A 26,276-nucleotide genomic window follows, 5' to 3' on the forward strand; every position below is an offset into this window, starting at 1 on the left:
GGCATGGCAAGGAGTGTGACCCTCGTTTGACCGATGGGGAAGACTGAGAACGAGGCAGAGAAGAGGGAACCTGCCCCAGGGACAGCCTGGACCAGCAGCATCACCGGTATGTTCCTAGGTGACCCTTATTTCTCCTCTTTACCTTGCCACTCAACCACTACATGGGGCGTGCTAAGAGAACACACCTCTGTGTAAAAGACCAAGCTCTGAGTGTGAGTTTCAGGAGGGCAGGAAAATCTAGCTTGGGAGTTAAAAGATGAGGCTTCCAGCTCCAGCTCCCTGCTGACATGACCTGCAAATCCAGGCAGGGCTCATAGGTCAGGCGTTCAGATCGATCTGCTGTGGAAGTCACGGGGATGTGTGCCCTGGACACTATGTTCTCTGTGATCTTGGGCATCTGCTTCTGGAGGGAATCAAGGGAAATGTGCCATGAACTTTGCCCAGCCATCCCCAGCTGGCCTTCAGTTTCCTCATTTATCTAAAAAGAGGTTACAAACAGTTTGGAGGAACCGCGTATTCCCTGTCTTCAAAACATCGAGAGCCAGCACCCACTTAGAGGAGAACTGGGGACAGAGGGACATGTCATCTGCCACCACAAGGAAGCAAACAGATAAATTCAACGTATGGGACAACTGACCTTGCTTCTGCGACCAGTCACAGGCAAAGAAAAAAGGAGGGAGCACTGTTATGATTAAAAGAGACTTAAGAGACATACCAACTAAACGTGTTTAGATCAGAGTCAAGCAAACCAACTATTAAAGACAGTTTTGCGACCGTGAGGGAGAATTGATTAAGGACCGCAGTCACAAGTTGGGTTTCCCAGAGAGCAGCTTCTGCAGTGGATTTACTCTGCTGGTGATAATTAAGGTGTGCCCTTGAACCAACGCCTAGCAAAGGGAAGGGAGCACGTAGGAGTGGGCAGAGGGAGAAGCTGAGCAGCAATACGAGCCCAATGACAGCCTTGGTGGACCCCACAAGGAGTCCTGGAGCTAGAATGGCCCTGCAGAGTTGTACTATGTTGGGCCCCGATGGCCAGGCCTTAACACATGCCATGGATCAGTTATGGGTTGCGGTCACCTTGGGAAACAGGCTGACCTTGGACAAAGTGTCTCCACGCAGCTGAGGTATTCCCCAAAGGGGCTGCCACTGAGGGCTGTCTGCCAACAGCACTCACAGCTGCTGGGGCCACAAGTCCTTCGTTCTTCAGGAAAGGGTCTGGACAGCACATCACAGCATTGACCACATCTGAGTCCTAGGGCTTCATTTGTTGCATGTGATAATGATGTGGTTATGTTAGAAAACGCCCAGAGGTCTTGAAAGGTGGAGGAGTGAAATGATATGTCTGGAGTTTGTTTTTAAATACTATTTCAGCTGAGAAAAAAATTGAAAAAAAATATAAATAAAAGGAGAGATGGAGCAAATGTGACAATATTTGGCTATTGGAATCTGGTGGTCGGTAGGTGGGGATTCGTTGCATAATTCTCTACTTTTGAGAATGATAATTTTTTTTTGAAAAAAGATTTTATTGGGGAAGGGGAACAGGACTTTATTGGGGAACAGTGTGTACTTCCAGGCCTTTTTTCCAAGTCAAGTTGTCCTTTCAATCTTAGTTGTGGAGGGTGCCGTTCAGCTTCAAGTTGTTGTCCTTCCAGTCTTAGTTGTGGAGGGCGCAGCTCAGCTCCAGGTCCAGTTGCCGTTTCTAGTTGCAGGGGGCGCAGCCCACCATCCCTTGCAGGAGTCGAACCAGCAACCTTGTGGTTGAGAGGACGTGTTCCAACCAACTGAGCCATCCGGGACGCAGCTCAGCTCAAGATGCCATGTTCAATCTTAGTTGCAGGGGGCGCAGCCCGCCATCCCTTGCGGGACTCCAGGAATTGAACTGGCAACCTTGTGGTTGAGAGCCCACTGGCCCATGTGGGAATCGAACCGGCAGCCTTTGGAGTTAGGAGCACGGAGCTCTAACCGCCTGAGCCACCGGGCCGGCCTGAGAATGGTAATTTTTATAATAAAATAGAAAATGACAGAAAAATGATTCTAAGCAAGCAGGTGAGTTTGGCATTAATTAAATATTTAATTGAGGTTTACAAAAGCTAGAATGTTGGTGTTAGCTCACTAAAAGTTCTCAAGGCTGAAAAAAAAGGTTTGAAAGCCCCTAGATGTTTATAAACTAAGTTCTCATTCAGCTTTCAAATCCTATGACTCTTTTACTACTGAAAAAGGTGTGCCATTTGCCACTGGGTTGGGCGATCTCTTCTCATCAAGGGTAGTGCGGTTCTGACCAGCAGGTCCCCTGTTGGGCTACTGGATGCAGCAGGACTTGGAAGGAGATGCGTCCCCTCCTGGGCCGGGGTTCCCCCTGGGCTGATTTCCTGCGGATGCTGCAATCAGACAGGAAAGAACACACCAGCTGAGAGGAGGCTGCAGAGTGCTTCCCCTTTGCCCTGGTGTGAACCAACAGTTGCAAATTCAAGGGCTTTCAGAGGCCAACAGAAAACCACACGTGCAGAAGGCAAGCCAAGTGTCAGGGGAGTCAGAGAAACCCAGAGTATTTCTCGGCACTAAGAAAAAAATAGCACAATCGTGATGATAAATGGCAACCAACATTTGGAACCAATGTCTGAGAGACAACAGGGAGTGGTGGAGCCTGTGACAAACTGGGGGAATCGTCTGTGCCTTCTAAAGGAGAGAGCTGCCATTCGTCTCTAGCTGATGATTGTCATGCAGAAATCCAGATTAGCGCGGCCAGATCTTGATCTTCTAAAAGGAAACCCTGGGAATCTGAATTTTTAGAATCATAAATATACCAACTTTGAAACGCAGGCAGCAAACATGTATTTTTAAAATGCTGGCCAAACAAAAGACATCTGTGGGCTCTAAGATTGCAGAGACCTGCCCCGAGCCCATAAGACAATTTGTACAAATTAGAAAAAGACACTTCTTCCTCAGGACGCTTTCCTGCCATTTGCTGGAAAATTGTAATTAGGATATAAACCTGTGGTGACTGTAATATTACAGGATGCCTCCTGGAGCTGTGCAAAGCACAAGAGGTGGCCCCCCATTTGCAGCTGCCAATTCAGAATCACCCCACACTGACGGCAGAGCAGAGCCGGAGACCTGACAGTATCCATGCTAAGAACCATGCACAGGGGCGGCTGTCAAGGTGGAGTGGGGACCAGAAGCCATGTCCTGTGAGGGAGTATGGGGACATCCCAGAGAGCATTTTCCAGGCTCTCGCCTCACGTGGAAAGATGCTGGCTCGGGTAGTAGGTGGTCATCAGCTGTGACTAGTCGGTCATCAGCTGTTGCCGGTTAGCCATTAGCCACTGATATAACTGCCGTGGCTGAGCTAGATTGCGGATTGCAGAGAGGCGGATTGCTGTTAGCACAGGGGATTGCAGTGAGCACGGCGGATTGCAGCTAGCAAGTGAGGCTGGTTGGCAGAGAAGCGGACGGCAGGTTGCAGATTGTGTGGCTCCTGCCTCCTGTGTCTCCAACCCAGCCACCAGCGAGACTATAGTGGTATGACGCCCCAACTTATGGCTCCATGGGTGTTCCTTTTTGGCCTCACCATGTCCTGCGTTCTTATGTGGGGAGCGGGACCAGAGACCCCGCATGACACCCTGCATGACAGGGAACTCGGGCAACACAACCAGTAATACAAATGACTTGGGGAAGGGGAAGTGTGCTGTCACCTTGGAAGAGATGAAACAAACAAATCCCATTTGATTCCCGAAGGCAGGACTATGGCCATGAGGTGGAAATTTCAACAAGCAGAACAATTTCAGTTCAAGGAAGAGCTTTCTAATAGTGGTACAGAGGCTTTCATGTAAGGTACTGAGCCCTCCATCACTGGTAGTGTGCAAGCAAAGGCCCATCACGATATAGATAGGATTCAAACATCAGACAGAAGGCCTCAAAAATTCTTTCCAACCAATAATTCCAGGTTTTCTCCTTTGTCCCTGAATAGGGCCCTATGTCCACAGCCTTGGAATTGGAATCTGTCCTACACTGGCAATCAGTGAATCCTTGCTGGGAACCTCAATTTTGGGAAGCAGGCTCTGCCACTCACTGTGTGACTCCGTCACAACACTTCACCTCTGCAAGCTCAGTTCCCTCCTATGTAGAGGGGGGACAATCACAGGTGGTAGGAAGACCTGAATAGGACCCGCGTGTGAGACTCTGAGGCCAAGCTCGGCAGAGCTTGAGTGTTCATTGTGGAGGTCCTGGACTCCCTGTCCCACTTTCGCGAACCTTGTTTGGCTGCCTTCTGCTTCTCTTCCTCCAAAGCCTTCATGGTGGCGTCATACTCGTCAGCAAGCGCTTTCCACTCCTTGCGGTTGTTGGTGATCCCGTCCAACATGGGCGTGATCTCTTCGTGGAAACGGGAGAATTCCTGGAAGAGAGAGCCTCTGGTGCAGGGGCCATGGCCCGAGGTCCGGGCTCGAGGCGGAGACACAGCTGGCAATATCCAACTGTGGAATGAGCTGCCTGGGCGGGTGGCCGGCTTCCTGTCACCCAGCTGTGCGCATGCTGACACTGCGACTTCCAGTCAACAAGAGCCTATCCCTCTCCTGCTTAAAACCCAGCTGTGGCAACCCCCGTTCTACAGGATGAAGCGCAAACTCCTTCACAAGGTTTGCAAACCCCTCCAGGCCCAGTGCCCTCCCGCTCTGGCGAACGTTGAGCCCTCCGGGCATTCCAGATCTCTGTCCTTTGCTGGAGTGTGTCCTGCCTCCTGTGGGCTTCGCACAAGCTCTTTCCTTGGCTGAACACTCTAACTTCCCCTCTTTTCCCTTAAGGCCTCCATGTAGACGTCACCTCCTCAGGGAAGCCTCTTCTAACACGCAGACACTCAATAAATACGTGTTGAGTGAAATCCTATACAAAATCACATGCTTTCTCGTACACAAAACATAAGGATGTTGTGAAGAGGATTTGTACATTCTCTTAGCCCTGAGAATACAAATAATACCTTTGAGCACAAACAAAATGTGTCACGCCCACATTGTGGGGTGAGGAAATTGAGATGAACATTGATGGAGTAGAATTGCCCAAAGCCAGAATGGCAAATCCAGGGCTGGCTGTGCTCAAAGCCCAGATCCAGGCTCTGTCACAAGCTGTGTGACCTTGGGCGGGTCACCTACAGAGCTTGGCCTCAGTCTACTGAGTTATACTCTGTAGAGTACAACACCTACTTCCCAAGGCTGTTGTGGCAACACGCAAAGTGCTCAACCCGGTCTCCCTTGTTTAATAATATTACAGATGGTAGTGGAGACCAGCGGCTTCTCTGCTCTGTCACTCAGAGGAACCCCATTAGTCTGTGTTGTATCAGAGAGGCACTCATGTTCCCTCTGGGACCATCTGCTTGTCTTCCTGACAGAGGGGCTGCAGCTCGCACAGCAGAAGCCCTGGGGGTCAGGCGTTCTGGCTCTAATCCTGTCTCGTGGCTGACTCCGGTGACCCCGGCTCTGTCATTTCTCATCTCTGAACTCTGCCTCCTCATGTGTAACATGGTCAAAGTAAAAATAACAAATGGGCGGTGGATCGGGGCACAGATAACATGGAATTGGGAGCGCTGGATTTCTCAAGAGGGAGACGTTAACTTCGAGCAAGAGCTCCAAGAGAAATCCCAGCATGTCTTTTGACAACCGAGTGACTTCGACCTGTCACATTTCTACCGGCTAGGGAAGTTAGGAGGGCATGTGTCTGCTATGCTTCCCCCTTCCCTGTCTGAAACCAGGCTTAGTCATTTGTCCCTGTCCTGGGTGTACAATCACACAAGACCCCAGAGGGCTGTCCTGAGGACCGGAGGTCATGGCAGAGGAGAAGCGCTTTGTAAAATACTACCCAGGGTTTATTATTCCTAATATCCAGGTTTATTAAAGACAAAAGCTTGGGCCTGAGAAAGCAAAAGACCCACCTTGTAGACAAAAGTGCAAACAAAGTCAATGAAGCCGACCTGAAGCTTGGGGAGTTCGTCCGCCTTATTTCTGTCCATCATGGGCTGTCATGAGGGAGAAAGAGTTAACCGTGCTGGGCTCCTCCTGGTATGGTGCAGTCAGGGGAACCCTCCCTACCTATGAAGCATTCTGGCTAAACACAGAAACCACAACAAACAAAAAACCCAACATGAGACTCATCAAGTTTCCAGATCTGACTAGCAGTTTGCAGGAAGTATGGGGAAAGGAGAATATATTAAATAACATCACAGGGGTACAGACAATCAAATTCAGAATGTGGGAAACCGGACAACAGAAATCCTATCCTCTTCAACAAATAAATGGTGAAAACACACACACACACACACACACACACACACACACACACACACACAGAAAGAGGAGGAAAAACTGGCTACTGATTAAAAGAGAGTTAAGAGATATAACTACCAGAGGCAGTGTGGCCCTTGATTCAATCCCAATTTGAACAAATCAAATGAAATTATTTTTATTACTCAATCAGGGAGAATGAACAGAGATGGAGGATTAGGTGATAGTGGAGAATTAGTTCTAATTTTAGGAGTGTGATAATGGTATTGTGGTTGTGTGTGTTTTAAGTTCCTAGCTCTTAGAGATACATACTAAAGTATTTATGGAAGAAATGACATCTGCAATTTACTTTAAAATACTAAAGCCAAAAGGTTAAAACATGCACGAGGAGGGGGGAGTAGATAAAACAATAATGACAGGCTGTTGCTAATGGTTGGATCTGGCTGATGGGTGCACAGAGTTCCTTAACTGTTCTCTGTACATTTTAAAGTGTTAAAAGGAAGAAGAAAACCACAAATTGCACAGCCCTTGCTGTTCATGTTCAGACACTGTTGCCGGTCACAGCCTGGCACCCTCCCTCGGGCATTACCTGAGCCTCATGTGGTCCCCCAGCATTTTCAGCATATCACAGGTTTAGCGTGGCCCCATATCTGTGGTTCTGTCCCCAAAATGTTTCTCCTTTTTACCCCACCCTTACTCCCAGACCCGCCTTAGTGCAGGGCGCTTTGTGACCCCTCTAACTGTGTCCAGTGGGGGAGCTGGCTGATGGTCCAGTCAAGTTAACTTTCATTGTTGATAGGCTCTCAGCTTGGCAAGGTCCTCCTTCCCTTGCACACTGTGTGTTAGAACAGAGTGTTGGGAGGTGGACTCCCAGACTGTTGGAACCGAAAGGGAAATCTAAGTTTTGGTGTCCACTTGTCAATTTCTACTTAGCTCACTGAGCTAAGGAAACACACACTAGAGCAGGGTTCCCAAACTCTAGGAGGGCACATTCCTGGGCTCACCTCAGATTCTCTGCTTAGGTACATCTAGGGTGGGGGCCTGTGAATTTGCACCTTTAATATGTTCCCTAGTAAGGAGGTTGATGGTGGTCTGGGGACCATCCTTTGAGAATTCCTGCATTAGGGAAAGATCATTACTAGGGTAAGAGCATACATCTCTGGGGGGCACGTTTCTGTCACAGCAAGGTCACAGCTCTCCATCAGGATGAGATCACACACCCAACATCACATCCCATCTCTACTCACAATGGGGTTCTGTTGTAGCACTGAACGCTCCAGGTCACCTTGTTCCCAGAATTCCGCAGCAACCAGCAGAGCTACCTGCAACAGGCAGACCCCTCCCACCCTCAAAGTCAAGTCCCCGCCCCAATCCTCCTACCCCTGCTCCCGCCCCACTTGGGTTTCCAGCTCAGCAAAAACATGAACCCCAGCCTTGCCCCACTACTCCCATTTTCTTGTCATCATGAGAAGAAGTCTTAAAGTGATTTCCACGTCTTGGCAGAGGAGGATGCCGCAAAGGTGGGCTTCTTCAGGAGCTAGAGTCCAAGCCACCTTAGCTGCTGTCACCAGTACTGGAATACCCCTCCTCTTGGGCCAGGAGGAGTCCATACCTTGCTCTGCACCTCCCAGGGCTTGGTGATGGCGGAGAGATCACAGGCGGTCATCATCATGGCCCTGGACAAAGGACACCGTCCATCGGTCCAGAGTCATCGTAAGGCTGCACGTACCGGCTAATTCCATCCGTCTCTCCTGTCTCTGATCCCACTAGTAGGTGACCTCCCCCCATGATGAGGAGAGGGGTCACTTTCTAGTTCATCTGGAGGCGGGGCTTTGAAGTCAGAGGCTTCAATCCTGCCTCTGTCGATTACCAGGAATTTGACATCCGACAATTAAACCAACCTGTCTAAGCCTCAGTTTTCTTGTCTGCAATAATAATGGTACTTTCTGCATGAAGTGGGTGTAAGATTAAATGAGATAATGTGCGTAAAAATCTGAGCAACATGCCTGGACATAGTATGTGCACAGTAAACACTGGTGACTCTCATGACCAGTTATTGGGTTTTAAGATATGCCACACACTGTTCTAGGCATTTCATAAACATCAATTTTATTTCAATCTCATCACTTCCTCAGAGTTCCTTTTCTCCTGTCTACTATAGAACAATGTTTCTCAGCCTTTTTCTCGTCATCTTCCCCTATGTAGACATGTTTTCTATAATCGCTCCGCCATGCAGTTTTAATACCACAGACACACTCTGTCTGTTTGGAGGGCCAAGGACCATTGTAACATCGAAGAGTTTTTGCTCCTCTCCCAAGAACGGCTTTTCCCCTGTTGGGTAATACATGGGGAGAGGTGCGGCTCAATCACTGTGAGGAAGCCTTGTTTTAAGAAGCAGAGGAAGGATTTGTCAAAACTCATAAATGGCACACTTAAGATTTGTACATTTCATCGTAGGCATAGTTTACCTTAAGAGGGGAAAAAGGGGGCTATAAACAGATATTGACCTCTAGTTAATGATATATATGCTGAAGTACTTAGGGGAAAGTGCACGGATGTCTGCGACTTACTTTGAAATGCACCCCCCAAAAAATAAGCAGGATTGACAGATAGATGAAGGGATGAATTGATAGTAATATGTTAATGATGGAACTGGATGGTTGGTATAAAATTCTTTCAACTCTGTATGTCTGAAAAGTTTGCCTAGTAAAATGTTGACACAAATAAAAAAGTGAACTGAAGAAATTTTTAAAAAGAAGTTGAAGAAGGGATTGGAGAAGGAAAGAAAGGATTAGAAGATAGACTCTTAAAGGAGTTTCACAATACTAGGAAGATAAGATAGGTATTATTACACAGGTAGGCACAATACAAGATGGAAAGGGAGGACACGTAGACAATGAATTGGAGGAAGAGGTAGGAATTTGAGAAGGTGTTACAGAGACGGGGTGTAGTGGCGTGGTCGTCTGGGGCCAGAATCCAGGGCCACGCAGTGTTGGTGTTAATTCCACGCTGGGGAGTGTAGGCTGTCTCCAGTAAGCATGGAGAGCTACTAAAGGTTTAGGACTCGGTTGTGAGCATTTCAGAGCTGTGCTGCAGAAGGCAGGCTGGCAGCACTGGGAGGATGAGAGGGTAGAAAGGAAGGAGCAGAGATGCGGCAGCAACTCAGGCAGGAGGAGCGCAAGGCCTGACCTGCAGCTATGGCTACAGGCTGGGGGACCATGGGTTAAATCCACCTGGTAGTGTCATCCCGACTTGGTGAGACCCATGGACAGGGCTGGACAGAGGGGAAATAGTTGGAGAAGACTGGAGCTCTGAACCTAACTAGCAGCTTGGGTGATTGTACAACTAACCAGCTGTATCGGCATAGGTTCCATTTGCTGGTCTGGAGGCCTTTAGAATTCCTTATGAAATATTAACTGGTTTAAATATATTTAAGTAAGTAAACCCTCGAAAATTCCTAGAATTCTTTAAGCTTTCAGAAATGCATACATTTCTTAGAAACATCTTTATACTTTGTAATAGCTTCAGAATACATGCCTTGTGCTAAATGTCAAGTGTTACAGACATGTTATGCTTACTGTCAAATAGAGCAAGGAAATGACTGCTCAGCTATGCACACAAGACTCACAGGCTCCCTGTTACCTATCAGTGTCCGTATTTGAAGTCCACACATGTGGCTTTAGGAGAGCCCTGGATGTTTACTTTCCTTGGCTGGACAGACCATGTGAAAATCACTCATGTGATGGGAGTGAAACATCTGAAGTGTTTTATAAACAGAGATCTGGTATGTGGGGAGGATGGGGGAGGACATCTGGGTACCAGAAAAACCAATCCAAAGCCTCATGCCCTCAAGACAAGGCATTGCATTGACTTCAGCACCATCCCCTTACATGCTCTGGGGCCAAGGTGCCACATGAGGCACTGGGGATCCAGAGAGGACTGCAGGGAGCTCACAGGCAGTCAAGGAACAGAGAACAACAACAAAAAAATGTCATCACAATATGCTAAGTGAGATGGCAGAGAGAAGTGCAAGGTACAAAGAAAAAAAAATAATCCAAAGATGAGAACAACTAGCCCAGTTCAGGGGGCTTCCAAGAGATGACAGCAGAGCTCTGAGGGGTGCATAGGAGCTCTCCAAGAGAAGAGAGAAGAAAAAGTAGAGTTGGCAGATGTGCAGTGGGAGTACTCGGGATTGCCACAAGGCAGAGGGTCATCCGGAAGTGGATCGTAGGGAGCAATCATCTCTCCATCCTAGTGCATGCATGCATGCCAAATGCCGGGAAGGGGCTGGTTCACAGGGCCCCTGCTGTCAGAGAGTTTGCGTTGGGGAGCCACACATTTATCGCACAAATGAATATAAATGTGTAAACAAATAACTGCTCTGAAGGAAAGGAGTTCTATTCTAGGAGATAATATAAGAAAAACTGACCTAGGTCTGGGAAGTCAGGGAGGGCTTCACTGAGGAAGTGACCTTGAGCTGATAGCTGTAGGAAGTGCCCAGGTGCATAGAGCTGGCTGACCAAAACAAGCTTAGTTCCTGCTCACCTGATACATCCTCAAGGTAAATGCCTCTTTAACTCAGCTGTGCAGCTAGTGGTACCATGTTTCCCCGAATATAAGACCTAGCTGGACCATCAGCTCTACTGCGTCTTTTGGAGCAAAAATTAATATAAGACCGGGTATTACATTATATTTATTCTATTCTATTCTATTCTATTCTATTCTATTCTATTCTATTCTATTCTATTCTATTCTATTAATTATATTATATTATACTGGGTCTTATATTATAGTTAAATAAAACTGGATCTTATATTAAGTTTTGCTCCAAAAGACACAGTAGAGGGCCTGCCCAGTGGCTCAGGCGCTTAGAGCTCCGTGCTCCTAACTCCAAAGGCTGCCGGTTCGAGTCCCACATAATCCAGTGGGCTCTCAACCACAAGGTTGCCAGTTCAATTCCTCCACTCCCGCAAGGGATGGTGGGCAGCGCCCCCTGCAACTAGAAATGGGCAACTGGACCTGGAGTTGAGCTGCGCCCTCCACAACTAAGATTGAAAGGACAACAACTCGACTTGGAAAAAAAAGTCCTGGAAGTGCACACTGTTCCCCAATAAAGTCCTGTTCTCCTTCTCCAATAATAAAAAAATATATATTAAAAAAAAAAAGACACAGTAGAGCTGACGTAGAGCTAGGTCTTATATTCGAGGAAACTCGGTACTTCTCCCTGACCCCTGATAAAACATCCCAGCCACCCTAGACAGGCATTTAGGCACTCCCTGGAATGACAGCTGGCCTGGCGGGTGTGGTTTGCTGGGGAAGGCCTAAGGGAGCCTGAGAAAGGTGTGGGAGTACAGGAGAGCGGTGGGGTGACTTGGGTTCCAGTTCTTGATGCTCCGCCAAAGCCTGTGTGACACGAGGTAAGTCGCTTTGTTTCTCTGGGCCTCATGTTTCTCGTTTGAAAAACACTAGACCAAGAGCTGGTAACTTTTCCTGTAAAAGGCCAGATAGTCAATATTTTAGGTTTTGTAGACCACAGTAGTTTCTGTTGCGACCACTCAACTCCATCACGATACTCATGAACTCATCCTAGAAAAACTGCTGCATACCTCATTGCTGAGTGTCACTAGTCACCTTCGAAGTCCTCCCCCTGGGAAGCTTTGCACCAATGCCAGCGCCTAGTCCACCCTTCAAAGCCATTTTGGAACTCTTTCTGGAATGACCATCAGAGCTATCGTCGTATTACCCTTGATGTCCTGAATGTCATTAAAATGTCTCCCTTTCAATATTTCCTTTATCTTCGGGTAAAGAAAAAAGTCACTGGGGGCCAGATCAGGTGAGTAGGGAGGATGTTCTAATACAGTTATTTTTTTATTGGCTAAAAACTCCCTCACAGACAGTGCCATGTGAGCTGGTGCATTGTCAGGATGCGAGAGCCATGAATTGGTGAAAAGTTCAAGTTGTTTTCGTCTAACTTTTTCACACAGCCCTTTCAGCACTTCCAAATAGTAAAGTTGGTTAACTGTTTGTCCAGTTGGTACAAATTCATAATGAATAATCCCTCTGATATCAAAAATAGGTCAGCAACATCGGTGCATCAAGTTCTTGAACTTACTTGTCTGACCTCAAATGCAACTCTTCAGCTGGCTGTTTATCTGTGTCCTTTATAATATCCTTTACAATAAACTGGTACATATAAGTAAGTGTTTCTCTGCGTTCTGTAAGCTACTCTAGCAATTTAATTGAACGAGGAGGGAGTCATGGGAACCTCCAATTTATAACCAGGTGGTCAGAATCACAGATAACAATCTGGACTTGGGATTAGTATCTGAAGTGGGGCCCATCTGTGGGACTGAGCCCTTAACCTGTGGGATCTGACACTAGCTCCAGGTAGATAGTGTCAGAAGTGAGTTAAATTTGTAGGATACCCAGTCAGTGTCCACTGAGAATTACAGAATTGCTTGGTGGTGTTGGAAAAAACCCATCGGATCACCTCCTGGTTCCAACACATAAACTTATCCCTTTCTCCACTGGTATAAAATCCACTTTTAGGACAGGCGTTGTTTTTCAGGTTTGTCCCATTCACCTGTCCTCATGCTGAGGACTGAACTGCCTTTAGTTCTGCTGCTCCCTATTGTTTCTCTTCTATTTCAGAATTTTCTGGCTATTCTTGCATACTTATTTCTCATAAGAATTTTAGAATTGGCTTCCTTATTATCCCAGCAATAAAGTAGATCTTTTCCTTGGAACTACATGAATCATTAATCCGGGAATACAGACAGCATTTAACATTAAGTCCCTCTACCCAAAAAACAGGGTGTTTCTTTCCATTTGTTCGAGTCTTCTGCTTCAAATGCACATTTCCATCTTGAAATGTCCAGGGGGGCAGCTCCTGGTCTGCCGGGGAGCAACCGTAGCCTGATTGTGCCCCCTTGTTCAATGGGAGCAGGTCACACTGCACCTCAGGATCAAGGGACGTTTGTGGAGACCTGGTTGGACAACTGCAAAGCTGAGGGAAGGACAACTTGCCACTTGCCCCTCCTTCCCTGAACCTGTCCCGGCAGCCACCCCTTCTGTGTTCCAGAGATTTGCAACATGTGTGACTTACTCAAGCCTAATCTTCACGAAAGCATCTGGGACGCTTCCTTGGGAACTGGGTGAGGCCTTGTCTCCCCTGGTGGTCAACACCTGGGGGACCTATGGCTAGGGAGCCAGGGACCATTTGGCTTGGGCTACATGTTTACAAAAGGCCTCAAATTTACACTTCTCACCCCATCATCAGTTGAGGTGAATCACGGAAGCACATTGAGAGAAGTGAAAGATTTTCACCACAAAACTTAAATTTGAGTCCCGTTACTGGACCTCATGCCAACAAGGCACTATAAATGTCACGGACATCGTGTAACTAATTTGTGAATAGCACAGCTATCGTGCAGGCTATTGCTGTATAGAAAGAAACACTGAAAAAAAAATTAAACTTACATATTTTGAGTGACACACAGTTATCCCTCAAATCATAATTGATAAAATGCTGTGTTTTATCAAAACCTTTAAAGTTACATCACTTTACCACCCACACTTCGAATTTTATGATACAAAAAATTCCAATAATATACTTTCTGTAGACAGAGAAATATAATAATATATTGTCATGAATTTTAGTGCTACTGTAAAACTTAAACATATACCATAATTTCTGCGATTTTGTTTTGGCATAACTTTACTTTTTTATGTGTCAAAAGCCTCCAAAACGGAAAGTGTCCCAGGGGTCTCTTGAGGGCAACAGGCCGGTCATTGCAGGACCTCCCCTCTGACCCTGGGGTTCAAGCCCCGTTTCCACTCACATAACAATTTCCTTCCGGGTCTGTTCCAGCATCATGTACTGCGTCCACTCCTGTGGAGTTTCATATGTCTTAGATTCATCCACGATCTTTTGGAACATTGTCCTCTTCCTACAAAACACACCAGTTTGTTAGCACAGCAAATCTCAAAATAAGGCAACACCTGCGCTTCTAACATTGGCTGTTTCAGACAGGGACGTATTAAAACAATGTAATTAACAAACCAAGGCCTGGGAGTGAAGGCCTTGGTTTCTAACCCAGACTCTGTCATGGCCTTGTTATCTGATCTTCGCGAACTTCTTCCTGTGGTTCTGTTTCCCATCTATACAGTTAGAGCAGGGGTGTCCAAACTGCGGCCCGCGGGCCAACTGCAGTCCGCAATCCATTTTTAATTGGCCCGCCACAAATTCCAAAAGTATATTTAGTTTACTTAAATAAACCAGGTGAGGCAATACGTACTTCACCTCGACCGAGTGGCCCGGCTGTTTGTGTATTTTACCGCATATGGCCCTTGGTGAAAAAGGTTGAAAAAAGTCTGGGCACCCCTGAGTTAGAGTAACAATACCTAACTCCCAGAGTTGTCGTGAGAGTTAATGGTCCATAGCACACGCGGGGTGCTTGGCATAGACTCCATAGTAAATCAACTGGAACTACATGCTTGTTATTATTGTAATCGTTGCTATTGTTATTCTTAAAATGAAAAGAAATACCGACTTGAAATACAGGGCGAGGTCTGTGGCAATGATGGCTATGTCCATCATGTGGATTGCATGCTCGTGCTGCCTGCGATTGAGGTTTTGAAAGATATTCAGGCCCTAAAGAGAAAACCATAGGAGTGAGGTGAGAAGTGACGCTGGCTGTAAAATCATCTGAATACCAGTGGTCACCCCAGATGATGGGAGAGGCAGCCCAGGCCAATGGGAAAGGAGCTGCCTGGCTGCACTCAGATTTTATGTGAGGTGGGGCTCCTGGGCAGCCCCAAAGCCAGTGTCCCTCATTCTACCTCATCTCTCAGCAGTGTCTTGCCAAACTCCAAGTGGTGTCTTTCCAAGATGGAGGACCCATGAAGCTTGGCCAGAGGGTTCTGGGATCTGAATGGGAGAGAAAGAGAGAGACACCGAGAGAGAGAGTCAACATGGAATGGCGAAGACGAAGGTTAAAGACATCAACCAGTCCTGCCACCTCCTAATTCTGCCAGCAGAGAGGCTGAAGTCCTGGAATGAGAAAGAACTTGTCACACAGTAAGAGAGTGAGAAAGAAAACTATATATCAGGTCTCTGGACTCTCAGGCTTTAGCTTTCCCCATAACTGATTCTGAGGGTCTTTTTAGGGTCATTGACTCCTTAGAGAGTCTATTGAATAGTGTGAACCCTTATCTTCAGAAAAAGGCCCAAACACACATGATACCAAATGCAACGTTAGAGATTTATGTATCCCCTATCGCCATCCATGGACATTGGCTTTGGGCCATACTTTAAAGATCACTGACCCCCAGATACTCTATACTTGAGTCTTAGGGGAAGCCATTGATGTCCTCTGGAATTCAGAGTCTAAAATGGATCTGCAGGGGCACCTTCCTTTCTGGAGATGCTATGGGAGAATCTATTTCCTTGTCTTTTCTAGTTTTAGAGGCTACCTATATTCCTTGGCTTGTGGCTCATCTTCCATTTGCAAAGTCAGCAGTGTAGTGTCTTCTTTCCTCTCTGACCTCCTACCTCTCTCTTATAAGGACCCTTCAGATTATATGGGGCTCACGCAGATAATCCAGGATAATCCCTGTAGTTCAAGATCCTTCACTTACTCACATTTTCCAAGTCCCTTTTAAATGTTAGGCAGTGTATTCCCAGGCTCGGCATTGGGGCATGGACATATTTGTGTGTCATTATTCTGTTTGTTGAGGGAGTTTACCCAGATGCAAAGGGGAGGAGAAAGTGGGAAGCTGTAGATAACAGGACTCTTCCCTGGCCAGTGAGTCTGTCTGGGAGCTGTTCATATCTAGGTAATGAATCTGGGGGATGGGAGGTAGGGAGGTGCTGGTAAAGGCTGACTTACTTCATCTGGTAGAGGTTGTTGGTGCCTCTGTGATCAATGTCATGGCAGAAAGCAGCAGTGACCATGGCCAAGGCCTCCAGGTCTGTGAAGTATCGCTTCAGCTTTCCAGTCTGGAAGGACAATCAGGGGCGCCACTCACTCCTCTCTTGTGGGGTGTTGGGAGCAGGTGAGAGGAGGAGGGCCTAGAATTTAGAAACACAAATCTAATCTTGGCTCTACCCCTGGTGCCACAGGTTGACCAGATATTTACCTAGGAGGTGGGACTTTCCATGCTAGAGCTGGAATGGTCCCAGGGTAATGGGGATGATTGGTTACCCTACTTCTGAATGGCCTTAGCTGGTCCCATCTTCCTCTGAGCCTCTGGAGCCCAATCTGTACACTGGAGGTGGAGGGCATTGTTGAGAAACTTGCAGCTGTCAGGTTATAGAATTTGGAAAGTTTCTGAACACGGTCAGACGGGTAAAGCCAACCTTCCAAACCTGGCCTACCGGTTTAAGCACAGCCCAGAAGAATCTTTCCCTGAGCCTCCTTCAGAAACTTAACTCCTTGTTTATGCCGAGTGTTGGAGTAGAGGGTGGGAAGAGCCCAGGAGAGGTGATGCTGACTCTGTGACTCTAAGAAATAAGTCAAATGTAAGTGGTGTCACTGTCACCTTTCATAGTGGCCTGGCCAGAATTCCTGCCTTCAGGCTCTGGGGCCTACTCTGGCCTGACCACTCCAGCCATGAGAGACAGGAATAAGGAAGAGGAAGCTGGGCAAGGAAGCAAGAATAGAGATTTGCATCATAATCTGGATGGGAAAATACTTTTAAACACTGTCTTTTATATGCTTCTCTATTCTTGGAATTCCTTTATGCCAAGCTTGTACTCTTTTAGCGTATTGTGGGGACAGAGCCCCAGAGAGCATTTTTCCAGGCTCTCAGCCTCACATGGAAAGGTGCTGACTTGGGTAGTAGATGGTCATCAGCTGTGACTAGTCGGCCATCGGCGGTTACCGGTTAGCCATTAGCTGCTGATATAACTGCCGTGGCTCAGCTAGCAAGCGCGGAGTGTGGCGGAGTGTGGATTGCTGATTCTGTGGCTCCTGCTTTCTGTGTCTCCAACCCAGCTGCCAGCGAGAATATTGTGGTATGACTCCCCTACCTATGGCTCTGTCAGGGTTCCTTTTTGGCCTCACCATGTCCTGCGTTCTTGTGTGGGGAGTGGGAGCTGAGACCCCGCGTGACTCCCTGCATGACACATATATATTTTCTCAAAGCAGCAAATAGAAGAACAATGCCACTGCTGCTGTGCGGAGCTGCAGGAGGTTGTCTGGTGTGGCAGGAGCCCCCAGCCACTGCACTTCCCTCCCCCCGATGCGTACCACCAGCAAGGAGAACATGGTCTGTCCCACGTTGAAGCCGTGCCGCCAGTTGTGGTAGGTGATCCTGCGGTAGCCCTTGCTCAGCGAATACATAAACCGCACCAGGGCCTGTGAACACATACGTCAGTGAGGCAGCCCCCACCTGCCAGGTACCCTCTGCCCTGACTGGAACAGGAGGCGGGAACTGCCGTAGCAATAGATGAACTAAACTACTAAATACTACGGAAATGGACGCTATAAAGCCAGGTGGATGTGAGTCCTCCACTTATTCCACCAATTGAGTTTCATAAGTGATTCCCACACTGTGCCCAAGATTGCTGCTGTCCTGAGAGTCTTTCAGGACAGGAAAACGAAAGGGGGCTTTGCATCAGTGGCTCTCAAACTGGAGTGTACATGGCAATCACCCAGAGCACTTGTTAAAACACACAGTTTCTGATTCATGAAAGCTGGGCTTGAGAGAAGGAGCGCACGCGAGAGAATTTGCGTTTCTGATACATTCTCAGGTGGTGCTGATGTGATTTGGGGTAATACTATGAAAACTGCTGCTTGAATCAAATAAGTCTGGGAAATTCTGCACACAGTACACCCCACCCCCATCTTCTGTGTCTATCCCGCATTCCCCCAGATTAGCAGAATACATAGATCATGCAGGGAAAAAGTCCTCTTTAAATTGATTTAACCTCATTTCCCACCCTTGTTGGACTATAGGACCTTTTTTTGCCTCCTATTTACTCACAACCCTCAGAACTCAGGGCCTAAGAACCCACTGCAAGAACCCAATGCCTCCAAAACACCACAGTTCAGAGGAACCGTGTATCTCTTTTTTTTTGATAAATGACTCATTTGTGCAATATGATTAATGCTTTGAACCCTAAAAGCCAAAGGTATACTCTTTTTAAGTATAGATTAAGTGTACAGATTGAGTTTTAGAAGGGAGAAAAGCAAAGAAGCAAAAGGGAAACCAGAGAGGTTTGTTTTGACCTTACCTCCTGCGGAATGTGAAATTTATCCACCACTTTGAGCTCATAATACATCTGTATCCCACATTTCACCAGCTCCAGTTCTGTCAGGGGCAGGTCGCTGAAGTGGAATTTATTAATTTCATATTTCTCTGCATCTGGCAGCTCTCCTTGCTGTGAAAGGACCGGCATCAAGTGACTAGGGCACATGAAGGGTCCCTAGGTCTCTCCCCGTCCTCATTCAGCACTGCCTGGTCTCAGTACTAGTCCCTGGTCTGAGTGGTAAGGGTCATGCTTTGCAGAGAGACCCCTGCACCTACTCGGGGTACCCTGGGCCCTTGTTATATGTCAGGGTCAGTGCTTACCAGGATCTCAGCCAGTTCCTCTTCCTCGCATTCCCGTGGCTCCTTCCCATACACCTCTCTGGTTTTCTGCCAGGGCCCAAAATAGCAGGGATTCAAAAAAAAAAAAAGAAAAAAAAATAGGTTACTACATCTAACATCTAAATAGGCCTCCACTTTTCCATTTTTCTCCTTCCTCTCTAAAGTCCCTGCAACAGAACCACCAACTCAAAGAGGCTGCCGTTTGACATTCATGGAGGAAATTCAAAGTCAAGGGGTTTGGAGCTATGGAGCTCTGCATGCAAATTCGAGCTCTGCCACTTACTAGCCATGTTATTGAGTGCCTCTGATCCTCCATTTCCTCATCTGTAAAGCGGGGCCGATAAAAGTACTTAATTAGTGAATTAGATGATGCAGTCATTTTTAAAATAGATATATCTATAACTAAATTAAATACATGATGAACGTAAATCACTTAGTGCAGGGCTTAGTGCATAGTAAGCACTAGAATTAAATGTTATTATTGATATTTTTATTGTTATTATTACTGACTAGGAGTCAGGAGGCCTTGCTCATGGTCCCAGCTCTTCTTTCACTTACTGTGTGGCTTGAGGCAAGTTCCTTCTCTCTCTGGGCCTGTTTTCCCATCTGCCAGAGGAGAGGGGAACCTGGACCCAGTTACCTGTTTCTGATTTCTTGACCCAGAGCACAGTCTATTAACCTTTACTGATTCACTGAGGCCATGCCTCCATAGGGTCCACAATCCATCATTATTGGGATGAAGTGACCAAATTTGTTATGATATCTTTCCAGCTTAAGAAATTGCCTCTGAAAACATTGGCCTGTTGTTTCAACTTGCGAGGTCTAGAAATAAGGTCTTGGGAGCTCAGCTGGACATCATATCCAAAACCATTTGGCTAACTCAATTTACTTTTAAAATCTTAGTCTCGTTAAGACCAAAATCCCAGAATGATGAATCACGAATTCTCATATATGTATCTCGTTTAATTTCCCACCCCAGGTAGGACTTTCTTCTGTAGTACCCCTGACATATGGTCATCTAGCCCCTGCTTGGATACCTCTCTTAATGGGGTGCTCACGACCTCATGAGGCAGCCCATTCATAAGAGTGAGAGAGAATTTGCTCACTGTCCTGATGAAGGTTAAGTGAGACCCATTTAATGAACTCGTTGATTTGGGGATAAGTTACTTTCCCCTTCGGGGACTCGATTTCTTCATTTCTACAACGGGGATAGAAATCCTTATCCTGCCCATTTTACAGGGCTGTATTTAATCATCAAGTGATATCATAAGTAGTGTGAAATTGTCTTATAAACTGTAAAGTGATGAAATTATTTGAGAGTTCCCTACTAACCTCTAACCTCCTCTGTCTTACTTCTTTGCTCACCAAACTCCTCTCTGGACTGATGGGTTCTTCTACGTGAGCTGACCGCAAGGAGGGAGTCTCAGAAACTGACCATTATCTACTGGTCAGTCAGACAGAGCTTTCTTTCAGCAGGGGTTGTGGTTGGATGACTCCATCTCTGGTACCAAGTCAGCCCTGAGAACAGTGGCAAATGGAGTTTCTAGAGCTGGTAAGCCAGGTCTGAGGTGGCTCTACAAGGGACAGCTGTTCCCAGGCCACACAGAGCAGCCATTGTGTATGACTCTCTGGCACTCGTCGATTCATCCATTCATCCATTGAGCTTGAGGGCCCAGAGCACCCACCCCTGTGCGAGTCAGGGAAGAGGAGAGTGAGCAAGCCCACACCTGTGTCTGCTGTATGGAGTTTAAGTCCCGCCTTCCTCTGGCCACACACCCCAGGGCACAGTCTCTGGGATAGGAACAAGGAAAGAACTTGACTCACCAAGATTTTCTGGATTTCTTCGTTGTCACACTTCACGTGATATTTGACCATGTCTTGGAAAATATCCTTCCTGTTTTCAAGTTTGTTCATTGACTCGTAAGTGTCAGTATTTAAGACAGACCAGCCCAAGAACTGAGCCAAAGACTGGAGGGGGGGAGATTGGAAAGAAGAAAGGATCAGAGGTAGAACAGCCAGGTTTTATCCTGCCTCTGTAACTTAGGGCAAGACTCTCTAAGCCTTCATTTTCTCAGTTATAAAATGAGTTTGATAAACCCTGTGCTGCTCTTTTCAAGAGATGTGGTGAGGATCAGGTAAAATACTGGGTGGGAATACACTTTCAATAAAGCACTGACACACACAAAGCTTCGTTCTTATGCATAACTTCACAAAAAGGGAACATGCTATGTGTGGCGGGGAACAGGAGGGAGATGGGAACTCTACTTTCTGTTCAGTTCTGCTGTGAAACTGAAGCCATTCTAAAAAACAAGGTTTATTACTTTTTTAAAAATGGTATGTGGATTTCTGACAACATATGGCAGAGCAGAAGTGACAGCAAAGAAAGCAGCCATGCAGCTGAGTTAGGGTAGTGTCTACAAGGTGAGTGGCACCCCTTCGCCCCCCACAGAATATGGCAGCAGCATACCAGGGGCTCCCACCATGTGGCCCTGGAAGCCCAGCTTGTGACAAGCCGAGTCTGAATATCTGAACCTCAGTAGCAAAAGGCCTCACACACCATACCTCCATGAGGGTCTCATCCATTTCATCAAAGGGTTTCCCATCTTTGCGATTGTAAAATGTGGCCACTCCAACAATTTCTTCCTTCTTATTCACAATTGGCATAGAAAGTACATTTTTAATCATCCACCCAGATTCGTCCAGAGGCTCTTTCTGTAAGAGAAGAACCAGAGTAGGTTTCCTCAGGTATCAGGTCGCAGAGGCAGCTGTGATGGACTGCACGCTGCGTCATGGCCCTGATTGGTGGAGGGGGCGGCAAGAGGATAAACCTTGCTGGATTTTGCATGGTTTTAGTGGTCATCAAACAAATGCCATGAGCAGATAGCCCATTTGGTGGGAGCTCCTTAAACCAGCCATATTGTTTTTACCCTAAGATTGTTAGGATTGCTATATGGCAGGCAGAGTGCTATGTGCTGGGAATATAATGATGTGCACAAACAGTCCAGTATTTCCCTTTCAGATATAGGTGCTGACCTTAGGGGACTGGCTTACAAGGGACCATGTTTGGGATTCTCGCAGCTTTGAATTAAGCTTTGAATTCTGGCAGCTTTGAATTAAGTAGCTGCGCTTTTGCCTCTTGAGCTTTCTGTATTACTTTGGCGTGTCATTTTGTCCTTGTGGGCCTCAATATTCCCACTTTTAGATGGGGACAAAAGTAAGAATGTGTGCATCATAGAACAAATGAGAAAATAGAGGGTGACATTTCTCAGTCAATCATGAGGTTCCCTTTGTGAGTCACTTCCCATCTGCCTGAGCCTCACTTTCATCATTTGTAAAATGGGGACGACTAGACAACATCATTTCTAGACTCTTTTCCCACTGATTCATCAAACATTTATCACACATCTTACCACCAGCAAAGAACTGAGCTAGAAGGTGGGGAAACCAAGGCAAGTAAGGCACCGATGTTGCCTCAGGTTGATCATAATCAGGAAGGTAAACCAGCAATTACACTGCATGTGGGGAGTTCTTTATGGTACCGTGGGAGCCAGAGGAGGGAAGCAAATCAAGGAAGCCTTCCTGGAGTTGGAGAGTCTTGCAGTTTGGAAGTTCCAAGATTCTTAAGGTAGCGAGATGATAACTGTTATTTAAGTAACACTGGAACTCAGCACAGGATGAGAGAGTGTCTCCAGAGGGATACAGAACATCAGCCAAAGAACACAGGGCTATTGCTCAGGAAACAAGTTCAAGAGCTGCCTTTCCCTGCAACTCTCTACCTAACCTTCAGGGAATCCCGTCCCTCTGAAGGCCATGACACGGAGGCAGATTTTATTGAAAGTGAAATGGGAAAACATTACAGATTTTTAAGAAGGGAAGTCACTTGATGCAACTTGTGTGTTAAAAAAAATTATGTCTATTTTGGTAGAGGTGTCTATTTTGTAGAGGGTGAGTGGGGAGGAAAAAACAAGATCAGATTTGATTTACTAATGTGAGTAAACTATGATTCATCACAGTAAACTGTAATTAGTGAAAGACCAAGTCCTGTCATGGTTATAATCAGGGTAACAACTCCCAGGAACAGTTTGGCCTATCACACTGATAGGGTCAAAATTACAACACAAGACGTACAATTTTAACTTTGGAAGTATGTTCTCTCTGAGCTCTTTCATATTGTTCTTTAAAGAATAAAAAGAACTCACTAATTTTCCCAGCAGTCCTTTTTAATCCCTTCTTAATTATTTCCTGATTGCTAATGATTTGTTTTTCTTATGCCTAGCATGCGAAACCCAACAAACATTGGCAGGACACCTAGAGGTGAAGATGTCAAGAAAGGTAAGTACCTTGGCAAAAAGAAGACAATATTTTGCTAAGAGGAATGGTCTAAAAGACAAGGCAGGATCATAAAAGATGAAGCAAGGGAAATACAATAAGAAAAACGAACTTGTTGGTATGACCTCTGGGCCTGTTTGATTTGGCCTCTGTCTAACTCGCTAGCATCTCCTCCTGCCATTCTCCTCCTTAATGTCTCATGCAGATTTATTGGCCTACGTTACTGCCTTCCAACAAACTCTCTCTTTAGTACAGTCTTCCCGTGCTTTACCGCCAGATAGAATTTCTCAGGGACACGTTCCTTGATACACTCCAGATGAAGTCAGGCTCCCAGAGAGAGCCCCTCCTCTGTGGAGCCTCTGGTCAGGCTTTTCTCCTGACCAGCACCCCCCTACACACCCTGTGCCTCTTCTCCCATATGATCATGAGCTCCCTGGAGACAAAGGCCACACTTGTCTCCACCACTGTAACCAGTGTAGCATTATGCCCATACTTGGCAAGGAAGCTGCCCTCCGCAAACATTTGTGAAAAAGACACAATCAAATGGAATACAAAACAATATTCCATGAAAAATCCCCAGGAAGCAGAAAGGATATTCAGCCAGGGAAAACAGAATAAAACATCATTGAAATGTCATAGCAGTTGAGGTTGTCATTGAAGGGCAGAGGGATTTGGGCAGGATGTGATGGCTGGGGAGAGAACAGCATCAGCAAAGGTCCTGAGGCCAGAAAGCAAATGGGGTGAATGCTAAAACCCAATAGAATTCACCTTGGAATTGACCAAATTAACTCCCTGCCCACTTGTATGAGCAAATGACTTTTTCCTACTCATGTTTTCATTTTGTTGAGACTGCCTCTCAATAAAGTTGATGGATTCAAATATAGTCTAATCCTCTTTGGGGGACTTACCTGGAATTCAAAAAAGTCCTCTGCAGGCGCATTCATGATGTTGCAAATCTGAAAGCCGTGAAAAGGAATAATGAAGGTGTGATTAGACTTTATAGAGTACCAGGGAAAGCACCGTGTGCTAGTTCAGAAACACTGCATTCTTACCCAAGGCAGTCACATTCTTTCCATTAGGTAGACATGCTCAAGATGGTTTTGAATTATTAACTGAGGTTACTGGACAGAAAAACTACTTTACAAAATTACCTCTTAACCATTTGCTTCACTCCAAAGTCATTTCCAAACTTTGAAAAAGTTAAGTCTACAATTTGTCATGATTAATGGCTGCATAGTATCCTGTTTCGTTGTCCCTCCTCCCCTTTTGTTGCATATTTGGGTTGTGTCCTGCTGTTTCTTTTGATTAATACAAATAACGCTATTCTAAACATCTTTGAATCAATCAGATTTGGGTTCTGTGTAAGCTGTCTTGTCAGGAAGGAGTTTTTGCTTGGGGTATAAACCCCAAAGTAGAATAAGAAATAAAAGGTGCTGTAGCTCTGGTTGTATATTGCCAGATTCCTCTTCTGAAAATCGGACCACTTTACCATGCACATGGCACTTATCTGATCCCTCTAGAATGCTGCCCATAGTTGAACCCTGACCACTGTGTGCAGTTGTGTAATGTGTGTACTGCTCCAAGGCATATGGCAGAGGGGATGACTGGGAGTTGAAATTCAGCCTGCTCTTGACTTGTGGAGCCATGCCCCTCGCCTTGCACTTTTCATCCACTGAGAAGAGACGGCTTGTTCTAGTTCTCAGAAAGGCACCATATGGGCTTGCAGTGTCCCTGCCTGTCCCAAAGGGTCTGATCTTGTGGTCTCAGAGGGTGAGCTATCCCTGCTCCTGTCTGAGGACTGCTCACTCACTGCACTAGCCCTCTGGCCTCTCCTTGGACCAATTCCATCAGTAACCATCATTCTCTCCTGATCTCTCTGTCTCTCTGAGGGCTCCTTCCCCCTCAGCCCCTGAGCATGCTTGACTCACACCCATCTTTGACGATGAAATCCCCGTTTGACCCAACATGGACTCTATTGAAACCACCTGGGTTTTCTCCTCTTTCTTAGCTATTCTCTACCTTCTCATTACCCATACACACCTCAGCAGACCACATACTGGTCTCTGTCTCCACCTCGCTACCAACTCTGCTCTTATCAGGCCACCAGTGACCTACTTACCAAACCCAATGGGGTTTAGTTCTTATCTCACAAATCACTTTCATTGCATTTGGTTGTCTCCCTCCTTGTTGAAACTTTTTCACTTCCTTGGTTTCCATGACACTATCCTCTCCAGGGTCTCCAGACTTAAGTTCTGACACCTACTTCTGTTTCTGTGTGTGCCTGTGAATGACACCGGGGTAACCAGACCCCAAAATGGGGGTGATGTGCAGCTAATAGACATGACCCTTCTCTCTAGGACAGAGAATGCTAACACTCCACCCTTGACCCCAAGTGGGTGGGGCATAGTGGGGCATTTGAACTCTGCTGAACACGGTATGGCTGGAAATATGGCACAGACGACAGATTGTGATTGGCACCCAAATCTCTGGCACGAGAGGTTAGGACTTAGTCCGTGGTGAGCCTGAAAGACCAGCCAGTTGTGATTTTGTCCCTGACATATGTGTAAGTATCTTTATTTATCAGTGAGATTATGCGCCTGTCCATCTAAAGATTATTTCTGTGTGTTTCATATTTTCTCAAATGTCAATTCTCTGTTCATTTTCTTGGACCAACTGCCAAGTGAATTGAGAAATGAGACAATAAGGCTTTTACAGATCCACACTTTCCATTGTTTTTTCTACTCCCTTGATCTGAAATCCTTTCACTCTTCCACCTGATTCAACTCTCCCCCTTCAAAGTTGTATTACTTACCAGGCCATTTTGGGCAACGTAAGTGGGGAGACCGCTTGCTAAAGCCCAGTGGTCAGGAGGTGGATTCCTGTAAAGACCAAAGACAAATGGTCATTTCTGCTGTAAGAACAGTTGGACTAAAACTTAAATCTGGGTCTTTTCCTTCCCTCTACTCTCTGGTGGCTCCCAGCGTCCACTTACATTCACTATGCCTGAACAGGCCCCAGATCTTGACTTAGTATCTTAATGTCCAAATTTAGACACTGAGACAGAGTGGTAAACTACATTTTATT

The 26,276-nt window shown here is 46.3% G+C and overlaps 1 protein-coding gene across 1 annotated transcript in view; it reads right to left on the reverse strand.

The window, feature by feature from the left end:
* Positions 1-2,048: 2,048 nt before the first annotated feature.
* Positions 2,049-26,276, reverse strand: part of PDE6A (phosphodiesterase 6A) — a 41,444-nt gene continuing 17,216 nt past the window's right edge. The window contains exons 6-21 of the mRNA XM_081035221.1: positions 26,005-26,071; positions 24,101-24,148; positions 21,426-21,575; positions 20,688-20,831; positions 18,846-18,911; positions 18,508-18,654; positions 17,522-17,629; positions 16,160-16,269; positions 15,111-15,198; positions 14,822-14,922; positions 14,111-14,218; positions 7,882-7,945; positions 7,517-7,591; positions 5,921-6,004; positions 4,252-4,393; positions 2,049-2,378 (exon numbers count right to left, since the gene is read on the reverse strand). Coding sequence (XP_080891347.1) covers positions 2,299-2,378; positions 4,252-4,393; positions 5,921-6,004; positions 7,517-7,591; positions 7,882-7,945; positions 14,111-14,218; positions 14,822-14,922; positions 15,111-15,198; positions 16,160-16,269; positions 17,522-17,629; positions 18,508-18,654; positions 18,846-18,911; positions 20,688-20,831; positions 21,426-21,575; positions 24,101-24,148; positions 26,005-26,071 — 1,582 coding nt within the window. The 3' untranslated portion in view covers positions 2,049-2,298. The remainder of the gene's footprint in view (positions 2,379-4,251; positions 4,394-5,920; positions 6,005-7,516; positions 7,592-7,881; positions 7,946-14,110; positions 14,219-14,821; positions 14,923-15,110; positions 15,199-16,159; positions 16,270-17,521; positions 17,630-18,507; positions 18,655-18,845; positions 18,912-20,687; positions 20,832-21,425; positions 21,576-24,100; positions 24,149-26,004; positions 26,072-26,276) is intronic.

The sequence above is a fragment of the Rhinolophus hipposideros genome (genome assembly GCF_964194185.1).
Source record: "Rhinolophus hipposideros genome assembly, chromosome: 23".
Classification (NCBI taxonomy): domain Eukaryota; kingdom Metazoa; phylum Chordata; class Mammalia; order Chiroptera; family Rhinolophidae; genus Rhinolophus; species Rhinolophus hipposideros.